This window comes from Neolamprologus multifasciatus, chromosome 15 (genome assembly GCF_963576455.1).
Source record: "Neolamprologus multifasciatus chromosome 15, fNeoMul1.2, whole genome shotgun sequence".
Classification (NCBI taxonomy): Eukaryota; Metazoa; Chordata; class Actinopteri; order Cichliformes; family Cichlidae; genus Neolamprologus; species Neolamprologus multifasciatus.
The window spans coordinates 12,483,442-12,503,064 of NC_140453.1; the positions used below are offsets into that span (position 1 = coordinate 12,483,442).

At 39.8% G+C, this 19,623-nt stretch overlaps 2 protein-coding genes across 8 annotated transcripts in view; one reads left to right on the plus strand and one right to left on the minus strand.

Annotated features, from left to right (window-relative positions):
• Positions 1 to 19,623, minus strand: part of syne1a (spectrin repeat containing, nuclear envelope 1a) — a 156,154-nt gene that overhangs the window by 120,641 nt on the left and 15,890 nt on the right. For all 7 annotated transcript variants that reach the window (XM_085131862.1, XM_085131864.1, XM_085131863.1 and 4 more), the window contains 7 exons: positions 19,258 to 19,319; positions 13,122 to 13,217; positions 12,456 to 12,539; positions 5,013 to 5,033; positions 3,628 to 3,720; positions 1,891 to 2,072; positions 1,598 to 1,794 (listed from right to left, as the gene is read on the minus strand). In XM_085131862.1, the coding sequence (XP_084987988.1) occupies positions 1,598 to 1,794; positions 1,891 to 2,072; positions 3,628 to 3,720; positions 5,013 to 5,033; positions 12,456 to 12,539; positions 13,122 to 13,217; positions 19,258 to 19,319 (735 nt within the window). The remainder of the gene's footprint in view (positions 1 to 1,597; positions 1,795 to 1,890; positions 2,073 to 3,627; positions 3,721 to 5,012; positions 5,034 to 12,455; positions 12,540 to 13,121; positions 13,218 to 19,257; positions 19,320 to 19,623) is intronic.
• Positions 5,965 to 9,093, plus strand: LOC146501689 (uncharacterized). The gene has a single exon (XM_085131876.1). The coding sequence runs from the start codon at positions 6,442 to 6,444 to the stop codon at positions 8,761 to 8,763; it is 2,322 nt and encodes a 773-aa protein (XP_084988002.1). The 5' UTR covers positions 5,965 to 6,441; the 3' UTR covers positions 8,764 to 9,093.

Genomic DNA, 19,623 nt, shown 5'->3' on the forward strand with positions numbered 1-19,623 from the left:
ATGTGTATAAATAGTCCTGTATGGTTTCTTAGTCTTTGTCATAACATCTGTTTACCTGTCCTTCTGTTTCCACTGTCTGTTTTCAAGAAGCTTTGTAGGAATATGTTTTATATTTTAGACATTTGGGGATGACTACTTTTGGGTCCTTCTCCTGCAAATCGTAACAGAAATTTGGGTTTAATGAGTAAACATCCCCTTGTACTGGTGAATGCTGGGGTGGTGGTGAGATTGAAACACCACGCAGCAGAGCGAGAAGCATGTTAGAGGATGAAACAAGACATTTTTCAGCTTAGGATGTGTTTGGTATATGTAGGTGTATAATGCACCATGGCTTCAGTGGACTGCCTATCTGCCTCTTTACTGCATTAATCTGTATTTTGTAGCAGAGAGAATCCAGTCAGCGACATAAAATATTATTTTTAAGCAGGGCTCTAGAGTGCGACCAAATTTTTCAATGGTGCGACAAAAAAAAAAAAAGTTAGGTCGCACCGGTTCGACCAACTGTTCGAGTAACAAAAAAAAATAAAAGAAATAAAAAATACTCCGCAACTCCGAACGTCTCCGTGTGATCAACAGCAGACACACATTATGCCCCTATCATGGTCTAAACCAATCAAAGATAGTCAGGGGCGGGACCTCTCTGATTGATCATGGTCCAGATATTCATGTCTGGGCACATTCGTGTATATTTGAAAGTGCAGGGCAGGTGGATAGAGAGAGGTGAGTAGCTTGAATAAAGCGATATCGATTCATTAAATCCTGAATCAACTTTTAAATATAAATGTATTTTGCCAGAAGCTCACAAAACTATTTCAACAACCACCAAACAGCAAATGAGAGCAGGTTAACGGACTCCACACGGCATCGGGGCTGAAAGCCGACAGCTCACTGATTCTGATGTGTCGGGTCTGCGCTGTGTTTTTGTCTTTTCTGCGCTAGATTCTGAGCGGCAGGTTTTGCCTCTCTCCAACCAAAATTCACTGAACCAGCAGCAAAAGAATCAACAAACTACGCTTCACATTTGATAAACATCGTCATGAATTCTCTCTTACTTTTGCTATTTTGCCTCTCTCTCTCTCTCTCTCTCTCTCTCTCTCTCTCTTGTGATAAATGCACTGCCCAAGTGTCCCCTCTCCCCAATGCCTTTCAGCGGCAGGCAGCAGCAAACAGGTCGTCAGAGGAGGCCGATGTGATGATTAAGTTTAACATTGTCTACAATATTGCCAAAGAGTGCCAAAGCACTTTAAGCACAAGCACAAGATTATTAGTTAATCATTTACAAATCAATATTGTCTGTATGGACAGCAATCCCCCCCCCAAAAAAAAGTGCACATGTAAAACTGCAGTGTTAAGCGATGCGGTTGAAAAATTTGGGTGCGCCTAACTTTTGTGCTGGTGCGCCTAAGAAAAAAATTTAGGCGCACCAGTGCAACCATGGCAAAAAGTTAGTCAAGAGCCCTGTTAAGACAATAAAAAGAAATAAAATACATAGTAATTTTATGCCTACTTGTAGGTTTGTTGCTGGCCAGGCTCAAGTTTGCTTTTGATAGACTTAATGACAGAGTCACTCCGAAATGCTACTGGAAATGTTATTTACCCTCTGGCTCAAGAAGCTGTGGAATCCCTAACTCAGTCTCGGCCAACAAGAAAGCTTCATGAAGATTTTCCCGATTGGGCCTTCCCCATACTCGCTCCATGTCGACAAGATTAGGCCGGAGAGCATTTATAACCGCGAAGAATGCTAAACCAGTACGCCAACTTGGGCCAAAGTCCCTCACCTCAAGGCCCAGACTTCTAGAAAGGACAGAAATTACAAGGTCACAGCAGAGAAAAAACAAAACATAACCTACAACCTGCAGCAACACTTGACCATCAAATCAGACTTCATACTTGGTGGCTGTCTGCTGGACCCATCTCAGTAATGCCTTCCTGGCTCCACCCTGCAGAGGAGGAAGGGTCTTCTTTTTGACGGGTGGGCTGGTGATCTCAGTGCTGCTGGTGGAGCTGTCCAGTGAGGAGGTGCTGCTGGACATGGTATGGAGTGCTGGTAGGCTACTGGTTAACTCCTCAATCTGGAAGCAGCAGAATACCAACTAAAGTCAGGCTTAGCCACAGTTAGTGATTCAAGTGCTACATTTGATCTTGTTAGGTTTTCAGATTCCTACAGTGCTCTTTAGATCACGTAATCTGAAAATATAATCTGTTAGTTTTCTAATTCTATCAGGTCTGTTTGTGAGGCAAATAAGAAGCTCCACACTGGTACCCCAACCCGGAGCATGTTTATTTTAAAGCCAGTTTAAGTAACTTTATACCTAGTTGATGAGCAGTGTTTTAGTTCTTCTGAAAGTTCAAAGTGCCAGAAGTTTACTTATAATATACATAATATATTATATAATATACATCATTAAAGGAGGGAAAAATCATCAATTGTCACCCAAGAGAATTTAACAATAAAGTAGAATTCATCTAGAATTAATCTTCTACACTAATATAAGGTGCACAGATGTTGTCCTGCCTAATCACCCAAGTGTCTCCCTCCTGTTTCTCATTCCCTGATTGCTCCTGTGTGTATATAAGCCCTGTGTTTTCTCCTGCTTGTTGCTGGTTCATCGTGTTCTCTCCCTGCGGTTCTCCCTGTTTATCATGCCCTGTGTTGCTCTGCTCTCCGGCTCCTTCAAGTTTGTTACTTTGGTTCTTAGTTTTTCCCAGTTTAGGTGTGCTAGTTTTGTTCGTACCATCCCTGCCTTTTGTTTGTATGTCACTCGCCTTCAATAAAGCTCACTCACATCTCAGCCAGTGCCTTCATCTTGGGTCTTAATTAAAGTTGTTTGCTTAATTATTAGATCTTGTGTGTGAGAATCTTTTCCTAACAACCTTATCAGGAATTGTGTCTGCAAATTAGCTGTGGCTTTAATCCTTGTATACATCAGCCGCATTTTACTTAAATATTATTATTTTTATCTGTGGTATCATTATATTATATTTTATTTATTGAACAAAGCAAAAATTGTGAATCTGTACGAATAGAGTCAACGGACATATTTAAGCAAGCATGTAAATTATTATATTGGGAGCTCAGTCTGATAATATCCTATCAGGCCTGCAGATGAGCCACAGTTTCTGTTCCCTAAAGTCAGCAGACTCAGAAAATCCATAAATAAAACAAATCAATATGTCAGTAAGTGAAAGTGTACATTTACTAGTGCACTACATTTCCTTTATTGAATATCCTTATGTCTGATGGAGTAGCAGGCATTTATGTGTACTGATGCTGCTACGAGAGTATTAAGTTCTGTTTTATTCTCTGCATGTCTGAATTACCTGAGGCAGATGCTGTTTATTTTGAGTGTAGGTACTTTTAAAGATTAACTTCTTTTTTATGTCCCTTTAGCTTAAATTGCTCATTTTTATATATATATATATATATATATAACTAGAAAAATACACATCTGCTCTCTCTGCAAACTGGATATTCTCAGCCATGTTAGCTGTCAGGTTAAGGTTCTTGTGGTGAGCGAGTAGTAATATTCACATCATGTTCTTCTTCTCACTGCTTTTCAAAAAATAATGGTGAATTATGTGCATTGAATCTGATGATCTAATTGCACTAATGCTGCAAAAAGTTACCTGGAAATAGAGAATGATGGTCCACACCAACCCCAGGACAATAGATGGCCGTCCATCCACGATGTCTGTTGAGTTGATGTTCACCAACTTGATCTGTGTCCAAACGCAGCAGCATTAAACTACACTATTAGAAGGTCTAGATATTTCCAGATCGCAGACTAATCTATCATTTTTTACTATTACCCCAATAAGCCAATTTTATTCAGAAAGTTAACAATAAAGAGTGTCATGTGAAAACACTGCCCAGCCAAAAAAAACAAAACCAAAAAAAGCTCAACATCTGGATTTAACTAACCAAAAAAGTAAGTGCCATCCATAGGATTTAAGAAGATTCAAAGCGTTTATTGTCATGTGTACCAAGAAAAAGCATTTCTCTGTACAATTACATTCTTTCTCTGCTGTCCAATTGCTCGAGTGTAACTGATGCTTCGAGTAGCTTCTTGTTTCATAAGTAACGATATCCTATCTCATGACTTAAACATTCATCCTCAAGAAATAATTTCCCCCACTGATCAATAAATTATTCTGATTCTGATTCTGAAGATAGAAATTATGTAGCTGGAAAAAATCTTGTTTGCGATCAGAGATCACTTAAATATTTGGCAAAATCAAATATAATGAATAAATAAGTCTACTAGTGGAAGTAGAAGCTTTTCCTTATACATATATATGTGAAGGAAACTGATGGGATTAGGACTAAACAACTGTGTAGGGTAAAGAAAACCACTTATCAGTAGCTTTAGTTTAGTTGGGAGCAAACAGGTTGAACTCTGGAACAATGGAAAAAGTGTTATGATTTGGGGTTGCTTTAGTTGATCTGGTTCAGGAATGTTATGTGGCCAACAATACATGAGGTCAGTTGTCCAGGGAGCGTGAACCATCATTTTCACACATGGGCTGATCACCACAGACTTTAAACCTTAACCCTATTGAGAATCTTTGGGATGTGCTGGAGAACTGATCAGACTCAGATGGTGGCACAAACATAATGCATTTATGGACAAAAATAAATATTAGGACATTCATAAGATTATCTAAACAATACCACAGCAATTAAGTCAAATGAAATAAAAGAGCATGTGACATTTTGGCCAGGCAGTATGTTCAAGTCCTACTGAGATTGAGAATCTCTTTTTCAATAGAGTGATGTAAAAGATAAAAAGCTGCACAAATACTAACGTTACACACATTAAAGCAGGTGAACTTAACATCCAGATTGAGAACAAAACAGCCACAGGTTCAAGCTAATTTCAGTGCATCGTTAAGAGAAATCACATGTAATCATCAGAACTCCTGCATGCAGATGTTTCTGACACAATTTATCAACATAAATTGTGTCAGAAAAAAGAAAAAGAAAAAAGTGGAGCAATGTTATGAATACTGACCGGAGATCCTCTGTACGCAGACTGGAGGCAGATGGAGGAGGAACAGGAAGAGGAGGAGGGGGAGAAAGATAATTCATAAGTACTGGAGATGATTGAAAGCAAACGTCTGATTGACTGTGAAAAGGCAGATACTGTAGCATCTCTGAGGTGAGATAACTTGAGTGGTTGGCTGAGAGGAGAGATCTATCACTACTACACAGGCAACAGGGATTATATCCAGCAGAGATGGACACAGAGAAAGGGAGAAAGGGGCCGAGTGGAGCAAGAAATGAGAGAGAGAGGAGGCTGTATCTTGTGATATGATGAAGTATTGTATATTATCACACAGAGGGTTGTATTACTGAGGCGCCGCAGCACAACAGGTCATCTAATGGTAATACCTGCCACTCCACACATGTGAACAAGCATGAAAAACGAGATTGGGGGCAGACGAGGGCAACGTGGGGAACCGTGGGATAGTGACTGATAAGAACATATGCAATACATGGTGTTATATTAAAAAACACAGCAGGTTATCCTGGCAAATCAAAACAGTGATGCAAGGCTGGAGTGGTTAACAGAGGTATAGCGTGACAACACTGAAAACACACCAGTATAAAATGACAGCAGTAAGCATATACAGTAGCAGTAGTTGTGTTTCTTTGAATAAATTGTACTAAACTCTAAATAGTAAAACTAAAAAGTTATGAAGCTGTGTAAAGCGCTAACAAACTATCCATCCATTTTCTAAGTTGCTTATCCAGTTCAGGGTCAGGTAAACTGGAACCTACCCCAGATGTTTGCATGAAAGGTGGGGTAAACACTGGAGCGGTGACCTGTCCATCACAGGTAACCAATCATCTAAATTTATTATATTAATAACACGTCAAAGGCAACATATTAAATGATGAAACCCAAATTCAACCATTTTTTTTATAATTTGACTTTGAGTTCTTCTTTTATTGTTTAAATATTTGACACTCAGTTTTTTTACTCCTTGCCGTCTTTACTTTAGTCCATGACATAAGTCATTGTTGATTTTGTCTTCACTCTCCATCCCCTGCCAAGCTGCACCTGTGATTCTGCGGCTGCTCGCTGATGAGTTGACAGATAAGATCTTTTCTTATCCTCTGCATCCTTACCCTATCACCTCTGCCTCCCACAGGGCGCCAGCCTGCCCTGTTGAAACACTATTTTTTTTCAGTGTTTCAACTGAAAAAATAGAATGCCATTGATCAAAAATAGAATGCCTTTGATCCAAAGTAGAATGCCTTTGATCCCTTGTGATGTCATCATCTTGCTGAGAGAAAAACCCTTAAATAGGAGCTTTGCTCTGTTAAACTTTGCTGCTCAACGGACCTTGACCTGACAGTAAGCAAACCCTTTTGGAGAGTTTTGAGAGAATTTCGCGTTACTTAGCAATTCACTGACCAAGCCGACACATTTCACCATGTCAGCTAACCCATCCTTCAGCTCAAATGAGCTTGAAATAGTTAAAGGGAGCATTTTGGGAAACCACTACAAGGTAGAGGCTTTCCTTGGAGAAGGGGGCTTTGGTATTGTAGCCAAATGTCATGATACCATGACCAACCGAGCTGTGGCTATTAAAGTCAACAAGAGCGACCCTGATATTCTGCAACAGGCAAAACTGGAAATTTTCATCCTGGAGCAGCTGAGAAGGTTGGATCCAGATGCCGCCAATATTGTTAAATGGAACGGCTTTTTCCACGACGGAGAGCGGGTTTGCTTAAAGTTCGAACTCCTTGATCAATGCCTATGGGACTATATAGGGGACCGTAAAAACCAGGGTCTCCCCATAAGCGAAGTCAGGCCAATTTTAAGTCAGCTCACAAATGCTCTGTCCCACCTGGGTTCTGTGGGAATAGTGCACGCTGACCTCAAACCTGGAAACATCATGGTTGTAAACCGCCATGAGTCTCCCATCAAAGTCAAACTTATAGACTTTGGCCTCGCATGTCCTGCGTCTGCAGTGATGCCTGGTGACCGTGTGGGGACGGTTGGTTATAGTGCACCTGAAGTTATGCTTGGCCTTCCTTACAATGAAGCAAGTGACATGTGGTCTCTGGGGCTGGTAGCTGTGGAGCTTGGTACAGGGGTGCCACTCTACCCTGGAAATGAAGACTATGATGTCTTGAAATTCATCATAGAGACTCAGGGTCAGCTACCAGATCATGTTCTAGACTCTGGCATGTACACTGAAGACTATTTCATTGAAGACAACGACAACCAGCAGCGCTGGACATTTAAGACTGACCAACAATTTCAGTACGAGACAGGACATGAGTCCCTGGAGACAAGATACATAAAACTGACGCGTCTCGATGACCTCGAACAAGTAATGACGTTTAGACGAGGACCAGAAAATGGCCAACGTTTGTTTGTAAGTTTAATTAAACAGATGTTGGCCTTGGATGCAAACCAGCGCATAACACCGTCGGAGGTTCTCCGGCATCCCTTTTTCAACCCTAAGAGTTCCCCTTGCATTGACATGAGTGCTGAAAGACCACAAAACCCTGTGGTCTTTCAGTACCCTTCAAACTTGAAATGCAAGAGATCAGAGAAAATCAACTGCAGTTTTCAAAACTTGGTTGAATTTTCTCAGCAAGTATTCGTCCACACATCAGCCAGCCCATCCTTCAGCTCAGATGAGCTTGAAATAGTTGAAGGGAGCATTTTGGGAAACCACTACAAGGTAGAGGCTTTCCTCGGAGAAGGGGGCTTTGGTATTGTAGCCAAATGCCGTGATACCAAAACCAACCAAGCTGTGGCTATTAAGGTGAACAAGAGCCGCCCTGATATTCTGCAACAGGCAAAACTGGAAATTTTCATCCTGGAGCAGCTGCGAAGGTTGGATCCAGATGCCGCCAACATTGTTCAATGGAACGGCTTTTTCCTTGACAGAGAGCGGGTTTGCCTGAAATTTGAACTCCTAGATCAATGCCTGTGGGACTACATACGGGACCCGAATAACCGGCGTCTCCCCATAAGCGAAGTCAGGCCAATTTTAGGTCAACTCGCAAATGCTCTGTCCCACCTGGGTTCTTTGGGAATAGTGCACGCTGACCTCAAACCTGGAAACATCATGGTTGTAAATCGCTATGAGTCTCCAGTCAAAGTCAGACTTATAGACTTTGGCCTCGCATGTCCTGCGTCTGCAGTGATGCCTGGTGACCGTGTGGGGACAGTTGGTTATAGTGCACCTGAGGTTATGCTTGGCCTTCCTTATAATGAAGCATGTGACATGTGGTCTCTGGGGCTGGTGGCTGTGGAGCTTGTTACAGGGGTGCCACTCTACCCCGGAAAAAAATATTATGATGTTTTGAAATTCATCATAGAGACTCAGGGTCAGCCACCAGATCATGTTCTCGATCCTGGCGTGTACACTGAAGACTATTTCACAAAAGACAACTACAACTACAACCAACAACGCTGGACATTTAAGACCGCCCAACAATTTAAATACGAGACAGGATATGAATCTTTGAAGACAAGATACATAAAACTTAAACGTCTGGATGACCTCGAACAAATAATGATGTTTAGACGAGGACCAGAAGATGGCCAACGCTTATTTGTCAGCCTAATTAAAGAGATGTTGGCCTTGGATGCTCACCAGCGGATAACACCCTCTCAGGTTCTACGGCATCCCTTTCTCAACCCTGGCCTCTCCAACAAGTTCCCAAGTATCAACACTGAAAAACCATACAGAGTCAATCTCCAGCATGGCATCTTCCACCCTGGACAAAAGTGATAATTGGAAAAGGATATTAACAGCAAATTACACTGGAAATATTAATTAAGCTGCTCCAATAATTATCACTTTGGCTTTTTTTTTTTTTTTTTTAAATTTTCACTCCCCCCACCCCAACCAGTCGCGGCAGATGACTGTCCCTTCCTGAGCCTGGTTCTGTCGAAGGTTTCTTCCTTTTTAAAGGGAGTTTTTCCTTCCCACTGTCGCTAAATGCTTGCTCATAGGGAATCTTCTGATTGCTGGGGTGGCCAAAACTCTAGGGGAACTAGCAATTCTTGTGAAAATTTAAAAAAAAAAAGCCTACCAATATTCAAAGCAGAGCAGCGGACACCTTACCATCACATCAGTCCTTTAATCCGACCTAAAACACCATGTTTACAGAAATAAATTCCATACAAATTGGAAATAAATTGTTGTTTTTGATTGTTTATAAATATATAGTGCTACCCTTAGCCTCCTAGTAGACATACCTGTGTTATAAATGTGAAACTCCTCCGATTTTCAGAAAAGTTGACCTCTGACCTTGAAGTCAAGGTCACTGAGATTTAAGCTTCACAGAGATTTTCTGTAGATGCAACCATGGTATTGATTTGAAAAATCTACACAATCACAAACTTGGATGTCCACAGCACCTCGCCATATACCAAAGATTAAGAGGTGGTTTTTTCTAGGTTTTTATAAAGATTACAAAACACAAATAACAAAAATGTCAACAATATTTTGATGTTGTCTAATGTAGTGCAAAAAAACAAAACAAACCCAAAATTTAATAAATAAAGTAAATAAGGTATATACTACATAGTATGCAAAATTTCAGTGGTCCACAATGGGGTCAATGAACAGAATGAAGGAAGTAAGTCTTTTATATGACAATGGTGTGAAAAAGCATTTTCCTATTTATTTGTATGTTTGTCACACTTAAACATTTCAGATCATCAAACATTTTTTTCTTTTTTATGTATAAAGAAAAATCCTTTAACTGTCCAGTTTTCTTGATGTTATGATGCTTCTACCACTGGTTTGTCATTAATAAATCAGACTGCTGCAGCAGAAAAAGACAAAGAGAAAATGTAATCACACAAATCAGAGGTGCAGATTTACACTTTACCTGAAACAGAGCAAAAGTGCTTTTTAAATAGGTTAATGAATATTAAGTAATATAGGCTAGATGTCTGGACATTACTAGTTTCATTTGGGCCTTCTGGGCCATTAGTCCTCTGGCTTATTGCCAGTTACCAGCCAAATAGCTTGTGTATTTTATTATCTTAGTGTGTTAAAGATTCTAGTTCTTATTCTGGTCAAACTATGCTTCATTATTTGTTTACAGCACAGCTACAGTTCCAGGTGACTTCAAGTCAAAAGGATACTACATGTCAATGGCCAGCAGCCTGTATTCAGTTTGAATATTGCAGTAAATGTACCTGGATCTGTTTCTATTGGGTTGTGAATTTGGTCTCACTGTTACATCCAACTTTTAGAGTGGGATAAAGACAAAAAGAAACAAGAGAGAATGGATTTGTAGTTAGAAATCCAAAGTTGCTTCTGTTTTGCCCACACACATTGATGATGATTTCACATCACTAAGCAGGTTATCAAATGTGGACAGAATGTTAGCAGAATCTTATAATTCTCATAAGATTCTGTTTTTGTGTCATTCAATACAATGTGTTTATGTGTGACATACTGATATGAATCATAGTATCTTATGGAATTCCAAGAATGGCTGCCAGGACAGCTGCCACCACACTGTTGTGACACACTACAAATCAACTCTTTGATACTCTGTGCTGAGTCTGCACAATAACCTGCACTTAAACATTCATTTAATATCACGTACACATATACACATACTGTCCCTCAAGAAGACACTGAGAAAAAATAAAGAATAACATTGAGACTGTAACTTTGCCATAAGTCATAGATGTCAAACTCTGGCTTTGCGTAATTTGGCCCGCGAAGCCATACCAAATTACTATTAGAGCTGGCCTACTGGTATTATACAGCTAATATATATATTGTTCAGTATTAAGCTTTGCTTGTTCCATATTCAGTTTTCCAGCAAAACTTATTTGAGTCCATAAGAAAAGATTCATTCTTATATCTGGAGGAAGATTTTTTTTTTCAATAAATATTAATGTTAGCCCGCGACTTTGTTCCAGTTTTGAATTTTGGCCCACTGTGTATTTGAGTTTGACACCCCTGCTTTAGAAAGTCTCAATCTCTCCGTGGCGCTCGTTTACATCTGATTATTACTCATTAAAATAATAATTTATGACTACATTTTTTAAGAATCTTATTTCTATGAGCATTTTGTTGCCACAGTCCAAGGTTTTGTGAAACATGTTGCTGGAATCGAAATCAAAATGAGAAAATGACCATGGTGGTGTTTACTACACCATCAGTGATGACCCCAAACCCTAACTCTTCATTCTAACCAATTCAATTTAAGGGAGTCATGCACTGACTTGTACAACTATCTTAGAGTTTCTTACAGGCTGTGGTATGTACTATGTACAGTTACAGCCGACATAACAATTTCAGGATCTGGCAACCCAACCCAGTCTTTTTCCCTAACCATAACCACAGCTTTCAATGACTAAACCCTAACCAGAGACTTTAACTAACCCTAATCACATGATCTGAGTGCCTAATCTGTGTCAGTTAGAATTATTTTTTTTATCCCTGACTGTCAAGAACAATTTTTGAAAGAAGACAAATTTACATATTCTGGGGAATATTGTGATAGGTTCAGGGTCATCACCGATGATTGGGGTCTGATTTTGCATCCAGTTTTCATTTACATTTTACACAGCTTCTCTACTTTCCCAGAAGGGAGGCTTTACATCACAGGGTTTCAACAGTTTCCAAACATCAGTAAACATCATTACACCAGCAAACACTTACTTTCTAGGACACAGACACAAGACACAATCGCGGATCAGACATAGGCAATCTAAAGCAAAATGTAAATATGCTCTGTGTGTACATCAGCTTCACACACAGAGAGCATATTTACGTTTAATTTTCATCTCTCCGATTTACGCAGCAGAGTGCCCACTGATGTCTCATCTCCAGACAGCAGATTACTGGTTTAGGATTTACAGTTTTAACCCTGTCACACTCGAGGAAGACAAGTCAGTGTCCCCGCAGACGTCAGCTCATACTCATGGCTTTATTTATGTATATCCAAGGACGAGCCAGGCGACACTTTGAGAACGTTTTACTAATCTCATGGAGGGGCAGTTGATGCATTTAGATGATTACATTCAAAACCATATTGAGCGTTTTTTTCTGATGCAATTCTGCCAATGAAGCAGAGAAAAGGAATTTGCTAAGTACTAATAACATGGAGTGCAGTAGGTGTAGTGGCAATCAGCTGAAGAGAGAGAGACGTTCTTCTCCATCTCTTAGAGGGAGCCAAACAATTAAATGTAATGAAGTAGTTAAGACAGAATTACATTTAACAAAGTCTTTGTGGAAATATAAATCGAGAGAATCTACTAATTTCAGGATACCCAAAGGATGTGGGAATGTGAAGACAATGAGAGGCGAGAAGGAAAGAGAAGCGGGTCACACAAGGTCAAGATTCAATATTTGCGCCCACGAGGCTCCAGATGAGCAGGGAGAGGAGCAGGAAGGTTAAGAAAAAAAGAGAGAAAAAAAAACATAAAAAGAAGGCGGTGAACTCTTACCTTTCTACCCTCAAGGAATTTAAGAGCTGTACCAATGTTGGCGACCCAGTGGATCCTTTTTAGCTTCTTGCCCTGTTCACATGGCTGGGAGGAGAAGGGAGAACAATGGATATGGAAAGGAAGCAAGAGAGATATTGAGAGGGAAAGAAAACGGGAGGGTAAAATGTATCAGTACATGTATAAAAAATTAGCACAGTTTAAACAGACAATAAAGCATAGATGAAAAAAATATAGCATAAACGTTTTTGAAATAATGAGACTCAGAATTCCAATCAAAGACTATAAACAAACGGATCAATAGGACAGAGGCAGATTAGACCTTAGGCAGTATTGGTCAAATGTAATCCTCAAGCCGTGTGTGTCTTTGTCTGTGTTTGTGAACTCTGATCTGTCCTTGTTAATCTGGGCTTTCCCACTCAATTCAAACATCCTAATAAAAGTCAGTCAATAGGCATTTCCATATAATTCTGGCTCATTTCACATTCACTGCATTAAGCCTGCAGCTCACTGGACAAACAAACATTCAAAAATTATTGTATTTCTCTTTTATTGCATCAGCCTGAGCTGGTTCAGTGTGAGAAAGTAGAAAATATAATCCAGAGAGATCAGAGGAGAGGACGTGTTTGAAGCTTGTAGCCATGATGTAGAAATGACCCACAGGCTCACCAGCGTTTGTCCTGAAAGGACTTCCAGCAAGGCCAGCAGCATCACACCATCTTTTATGTCCTCAAAGAGGTCGGTCATCAGCAGGGGAGGGACATGCTACAGAAGAAAACACACACATCATATGAAATAAGTAAACTTAAGTGCAATGCTTAAAGTAGAAACATTGTGGTTTTTAACATTGAGAAAGACTTGAAAACACTCATCTGAAGGCAGGTCCATACTTTATAATAACACAATTTTTCCAGGCAAGATATTTCTAAACAATTTATGTAACTGTTTGTGCAAAAAAAAGAGGGGGGGGGGATCACTGTTTACATAAGTGTTTCATGTCACACAAAGCTTTCCCAGTTTTCTTGGAATGCAAAGAATCAGGATTACAGAGCTAATAGGTCTAGCAATGTACAGAAAACTTTGAGGTAAGAAGTATTTTTCTGCACATTATCCCCCACAAAGCTGCATAGTGCATACATAACCCTAACATAATACATATATTAAACTGTAAGACATTCATTTAAACTTGTGGGACATGGATAAAGGAAATCTTCATAAAAAAACTGTGCTAGGAGCCCAAACAGTTTGGTGGTGCCGTGTATTACTGACAGCTGGATTCATCCATAAGCGCCGGCTCAGAGGACTCTGAACGGCTTCTTCAAATCCTAAAATATGCTGATGATTTCAAACTGTATCCTTCCCATTCACTTCCTCCCTGACCTGACACAGACTTCCAGACTTGAGGAAATCCACATATCTCAGTTTTTTGCCGCCACCACATCAAGGATTTCTCTTAAAGCACAGTCACATGCTGGGGCTGAGGAGAGCTTTAGAGGGGAGGGGGAGCTTTCAGACGAGCGAACCATTCACAGGGAGATTAGCAGCAAAGGGAGTGAGTGAAGAGAGGGAAGGCGAGTAGAGATGTGCGCAAGAGTGTGTGTGCAGCCAGAGTGAAAATATATGTACAACCCCAACAAAGTGAAAATGAGAGAGGGGTTTAATTGAGTAGGAGTGGCAGTGAAAAACATGACAGAGGCAGAGAGAGACAGGACACTAACCTCACGTCTTTCAAATTTAATTAGCAAACGCAGCAGCGCTTCTCACTAATTCCTCTTCTAACGTTGTTTCATGGCTTTGGATATTAGGGTTTTGAGACAGCACTTGTGCCCGTATCATAGCCTGACAGAAGAAGCACTTAAAAAAGATCCCATTCAGAGGGATAAATTATACCATGAGCTAATTGAAGCCAAATTTACCTATTTGTTCATTATAATCCCAAAGCTAATGAGGAAATTTCAGACTAATTACAAAAAAAGAAAGTAATATTCATTCCCTTTGCTCGGCAACATGCGGTAAAAAAAATAAATCAAGAACTTAATGAGCTAATTACACATGAGCGTCTGGGTCGTAATTGATTGTGAGCAGAAGAGTTTGAGGATGTGCGTCTGTCTGTGCTCTCTTGTTATTCCCCTGGTACATTTGACTGGATCCCAAAAGATCAACAGCATGAAAGACACAGAAGGGGGCAGAAACAAAGAGAACACTTAGAGGTTTCAGTTTGAGCTGCAATACATCCAGTTTGAAAAGACAATAAAAACTTGAAGCCTATTAGCAAAGTCTTTTTAGGATGATGGTATTCTGACAGGGAATTATTGGCACATAAAATCACTCATGTCGAAACATTTCAATTAAAATCATGCAGGACTTGTGCAAAGTCAGCACTGTCATCTCACAGCGGCGGGGTTGTGGGTCTAAATCCATTGGCTGGGGCCTTTCTTGTTGTCATTATCAGCTGTGCTGCTGACCATGTGGAGTCTTACAGGATGCAGAAATGTGGAGGCAAACCGAGCAATCTTAAATGAACTGTTTATTGGCTGGTTGCAATAATCCAAAAAGGGGAACATCCAAAAATATAAACTACAGAAACAAAAGGTTGAACCAACACTGGGGCAAGGAGAACAGACACTGATCAAAGACAATTGATCAGGGCAATCGGGGAAGTGGAAACAGCTGGGGACACAGCTGTACTAAATCGCAGTAGACAAGACGATGGAAACAAACTAAGCAAAGGACAGCTCTAAAAATAAAGCAGGAAGTGGGACAACTAAAAGGAAGGACTAACATACATTTTGGACTTTTAAATATATTTTCATGAATTTACAACTTGTCGAGCTGATAAAGACCTCATCCTTCACCATTCATACTAATATGTAATAGACAAACAATTAATGTCTCTTTTTAATTTAAATGCGTGGAGTTTTTTTTTAATGTGTTAACAGAAAAATAAAAAATAAAAACGATTCACTTTATAATTACAGGGCAATTTAGGCAATAAGTTACCAGAATTTTTCTGTAATTTTACATATTTACTTCTTACAGTTTAAGCCCAAAGAGTCATGCTGGCATGTTTCCTGCATTTAATACAACAGTTTTCTTTATCATGAAGAAAAACTGAGAGATACTGTTGAAATAACACTTTTTAATAACAGTGAAATAACACTTTTTTTTTATATTGAGACATCTCAGGGATTAAATGTGTAGTTAAACATCTTTACACTGATACAAATTATTTTGTTTTTTTTTACTTAAAATCAAAATGGGTTGTATGTGGTCCACAATGTAAAACGAGTGTGACATCCCTCTCTAAAGCAACTGGGAAGTAGAAACAAAAAAGATATGGCTTTAAACAAACAGATTATTTAAATAAACAAAACCACGAAGGCCAAAAACTCACAAATACTGGGGCAAGCGACCCAGGGCCGTGATATGTGTGGTAGTCTCCCAGACTCGGAAGACAAGCTCATTACGTTAATTAGTCATTTTAAATTATCTGTAGGTGTGAATTCTGAGCATTAATAGATCTTTGTCTCTCTGTGTTGTAACCCGCCTTTTGCCCTATGACAGCTGGGATAGGCTGCAGTGTAAGATGATGGATAGATGGATTTTTTTAAGCTTATAAGCTTGTATGACTCCTAAACACAAGTATGAACTGAAATGAAATGAAAGAAAGCAACACTGCCGTTAAATAATAAATAATAAACACAACTTAACAATTTAAGAGGACACCACAAGCAGAGTTAGCTGATTGAAATTTTTAATACTTTGAAAAACATAACAGCAGCTTAGTTAGCTGAAACACATGCCACGTGCCATGATTTGCTGTCTCTGAACTTCATGTGCACGGGATGTATCACCCTCTCCCCTCCCTCTAACCCGAGAGTAAACACCGAGAGAGGAGCTGGGAGCTTCATTTTTTTTCCTTCTTTAATCTCAAAGAACACTTGCTTCACTGATGGCTGAACTAAAGCTGTTTTCCCGGGAAAACGCCTGAAAGACAGCGAGACCTCCGCAGTTCACACTGGCCACTCTGTAATTAAGCTTTAACCTTCTCAGAAAGGATTTGTCAGAGTGGAAATTTGGGGTCCTCTGACTGAAACCCCTCCACATGTATCACTCCACTACCGGGTGCAACATAAAATACACTGTGAGGAGAGCAATTTTGCAAGTTGAGTGTGACTGCTGTGTGGGTCTAAACGACATCAACCTTTATCTAAATGAAATGCACTCCCTGGAAAAATACTACCTTGCAGCTCTCTTATAGTTCACATCTTTGGCGAGTTAATCTGGTGAACTAATGAGAGTCATTCATCTTCTGTATAAATTACCAGCTCCAATACATCCCCTCTCATAGAAAGTCTTTGTCGGAGCCCGTAAGACTTCTTTTGTTATACCTGTGGAGTAGTAAAGTGAGGGGGAGGGCGGTGATAGCAAAAGGAAGCCCTCATGCTATGGCTCAACTCACCTAACGATTAATCACATACCTTTAGGCGGTGAATTAAAGACCTGTGATAACTGGAGTGGCCTAATCATCTGCATAGCCAAGGGCAGGATTTATCCCTGTGAGAGCAAAGCTAAACCAACTGTTAAAGCTTCTCTGTCTTCTATCCTCCTGTCTCACTTTCACACTACTTTTTGCGTATGATTAGCTATTCTTGTGAGAGTGAGTCCATAAGATGCCACATAATCTCTACTAGTCTGCAGAATGATGACTTCCAGAAATGGCTCTCTTTATTTTTTGCACTACCTTTAAGTTGGTGAACCTTTACCCCCTGCTCATCACAACGCTCTTTGAAAATTCACCAAGCCGCTATGACAGCCGAGACATTTTTAAGACAAATATAGGCCAATCAGTATCACTATGGTAACGTCAGGCATCAGGTGGAAGTGTAAGCAGCTTCGTGATGAGCGAGGAGGACATCAGATACGTAATTTGATCAAGTCGGCAGAGGGAAAAGCATGAGGAACAAATATGGTTTTCTCTTCCAGTGGAAGTGTGATGGTATGACTAATCTATTAATTACCCGAATCCATTAATTAAGGCAAATTTAAATGGAATTTTAATGAAGTCTCCGGGATCTTTGTTGGATCAGTTCATTGAGTTTTTAGTGCATGAGTGTTGATATAGCAAAAATGATCTTTTTCCACTTTAGGTTAAAAGATTAGTTAGACATCCGGCCTTCTTGCTGAAAGCTATGTGAGGAAATAAATTACTTAGAGTAAATATAGAAGTAGGACAAAGCAACAACCTCAGGGATGAAAAATGAGCTCATTGCTGAAGTGTCAAAAATTACAGCCCTGTGAATGGCCACTTGAAACTGCAAAAAGAGGTCAGTCTCCCTGGACTCCTGTGTTAAAAATGGTCAGCTTTAGACAGAGCTAAGGTTTTTTTGTTTACGTCCACTTATTTATTTATTTTAGAAACCACCTGGTTTAACTATGTTTGTAAATGTATTAAAATTAAGACAAAGGCTGCTTTGGCGCTGTCTCAAAGGGTTCACATCCCTGAATCGATACATATCTGGACTTTTTTTTATTGTCTGAAGAGGAGGGATAGTGGATATATTGAGCAAAGGATGCTGAGAATGGAGCTGGCAGGGAAGAGGAAAAGAGGAACCTCAGAGAAAGTTCATGGATATAGTGAAGGAGGACATGCAGAGGGTTGGTGTGGCAGAAAAAGATGCAAAGGATAGATGATCTGTGGTGATCCATAAAAGGAGAACCCAAAAAAGAAGACAAGCTACTGGATCTACTCATCTACATATTTATAATGCAAATGTGGAATATGTGTTCATTTTCTCAATTTACTCATCTGGCCAAAAAAATGTTGAACTACCCCCTCAAAGCTTCGTGGGAATGCCTCTCCATAATTTTCAATCACAATGAAATAACAAAGGGACTGCAGCTCTGCTCAACTGCAGGCTTGATAAATAAAGAATGTGGTTATACCTTGAATCTTATAAAAAATTCACAGCATTTAAATATTGGGCTGTGTGTGTGTAATTCTCTGCTGGCACAGTCCTGAGACGTGCTTATTTAATATTACGTCACGGTTTATTCCCTTCTGAGTGCTCTTCAAATGAATTTTCAGCTCCACGTCACCGCAGTTCAAGAACTCCACAGCTGTCGTAATCAAATAGGGAACCTTGAGAGGAGCATCACTGATTGGAGTAACACTTAATTGTGTTGCACTGTGCCATATTTGCCTTGTCTGCCCATTCCTGACATACCATTTAAGCATTAATGAGCGAAACTGATGAGCCTAACGTAGTATAATGCAATAATTACAGGCCCCTCAGCATGCAGTAGCATCAAATGTGTTTGTTTACTATAAGGCACAGACATATTGTCCACCGAGTGGACAAATGAAGAGCATGCTTTAATAAAAAAACTCTTATCCTAAACAATCTAAATTGGCCCATATTGAGATAGCAAGATTACTAAGATGTAAATTAATGACTCTAGCTTGCAGGGGGAAAAGATATACAGTGTATTAAATGCTGTAATATGAAATAGATAATTAGAGTGAGAGTAAATCCTTGCTAGTAGCTATATGAAACTGAAAGAATAACAAGGAGCAAGAAAATCATGCAAGAATGAAGGACCGTGTGTGGTCTGAGCTGGAACAAGCAGTCCCATGACCAGCTCTTGGAAAATGTCAGCGCATGCACACAGGATGTAGTAAAGTCACTCACAGTGGAAAAACATGGAGATCGGGGAGTTTTAAAACAAACACCAGCACCAGCTTTTGTGTAAATGGATAACACAATGCTGGCACTAGCAGGGAAACACAACCAGACTTTCTTACCTTTGCCAAGTGGGAGTTGATCCATTTTGTGAATGTCCTTTTCTGCACTGCTTCCTGCTCATCTGTAAATCAGAGCCCAGAGCATTACTATTAGTCACGCGCAATAATAAACAAAGAAAGGATTAAAAACACAATCTTCTCATTGTTTATTGTGAGAGTCGCTTGGGTTTCTGATGCTGGATGGCTGCCTCTTGTTATCTCTGATAATCTTCCTGTCTCTCTAATGTGTCAGTCACACCAAATCATACCTTACACTAATGTACAAAGAGAAGGCATTTGACATTTATAGATGGCATTTTCATTATCTGAACTCCTCTTGCTGAGGACAGAAAATTGTGCTCTCGAAAATGCCCTTTAAATGATAGG

Excerpts from the sequence above, each read along its gene's own strand:
- LOC146501689 (XM_085131876.1), top strand. The coding sequence starts at position 6,442 with ATGTCAGCTAACCCATCCTTCAGCTCAAATGAGCTTGAAATAGTTAAA.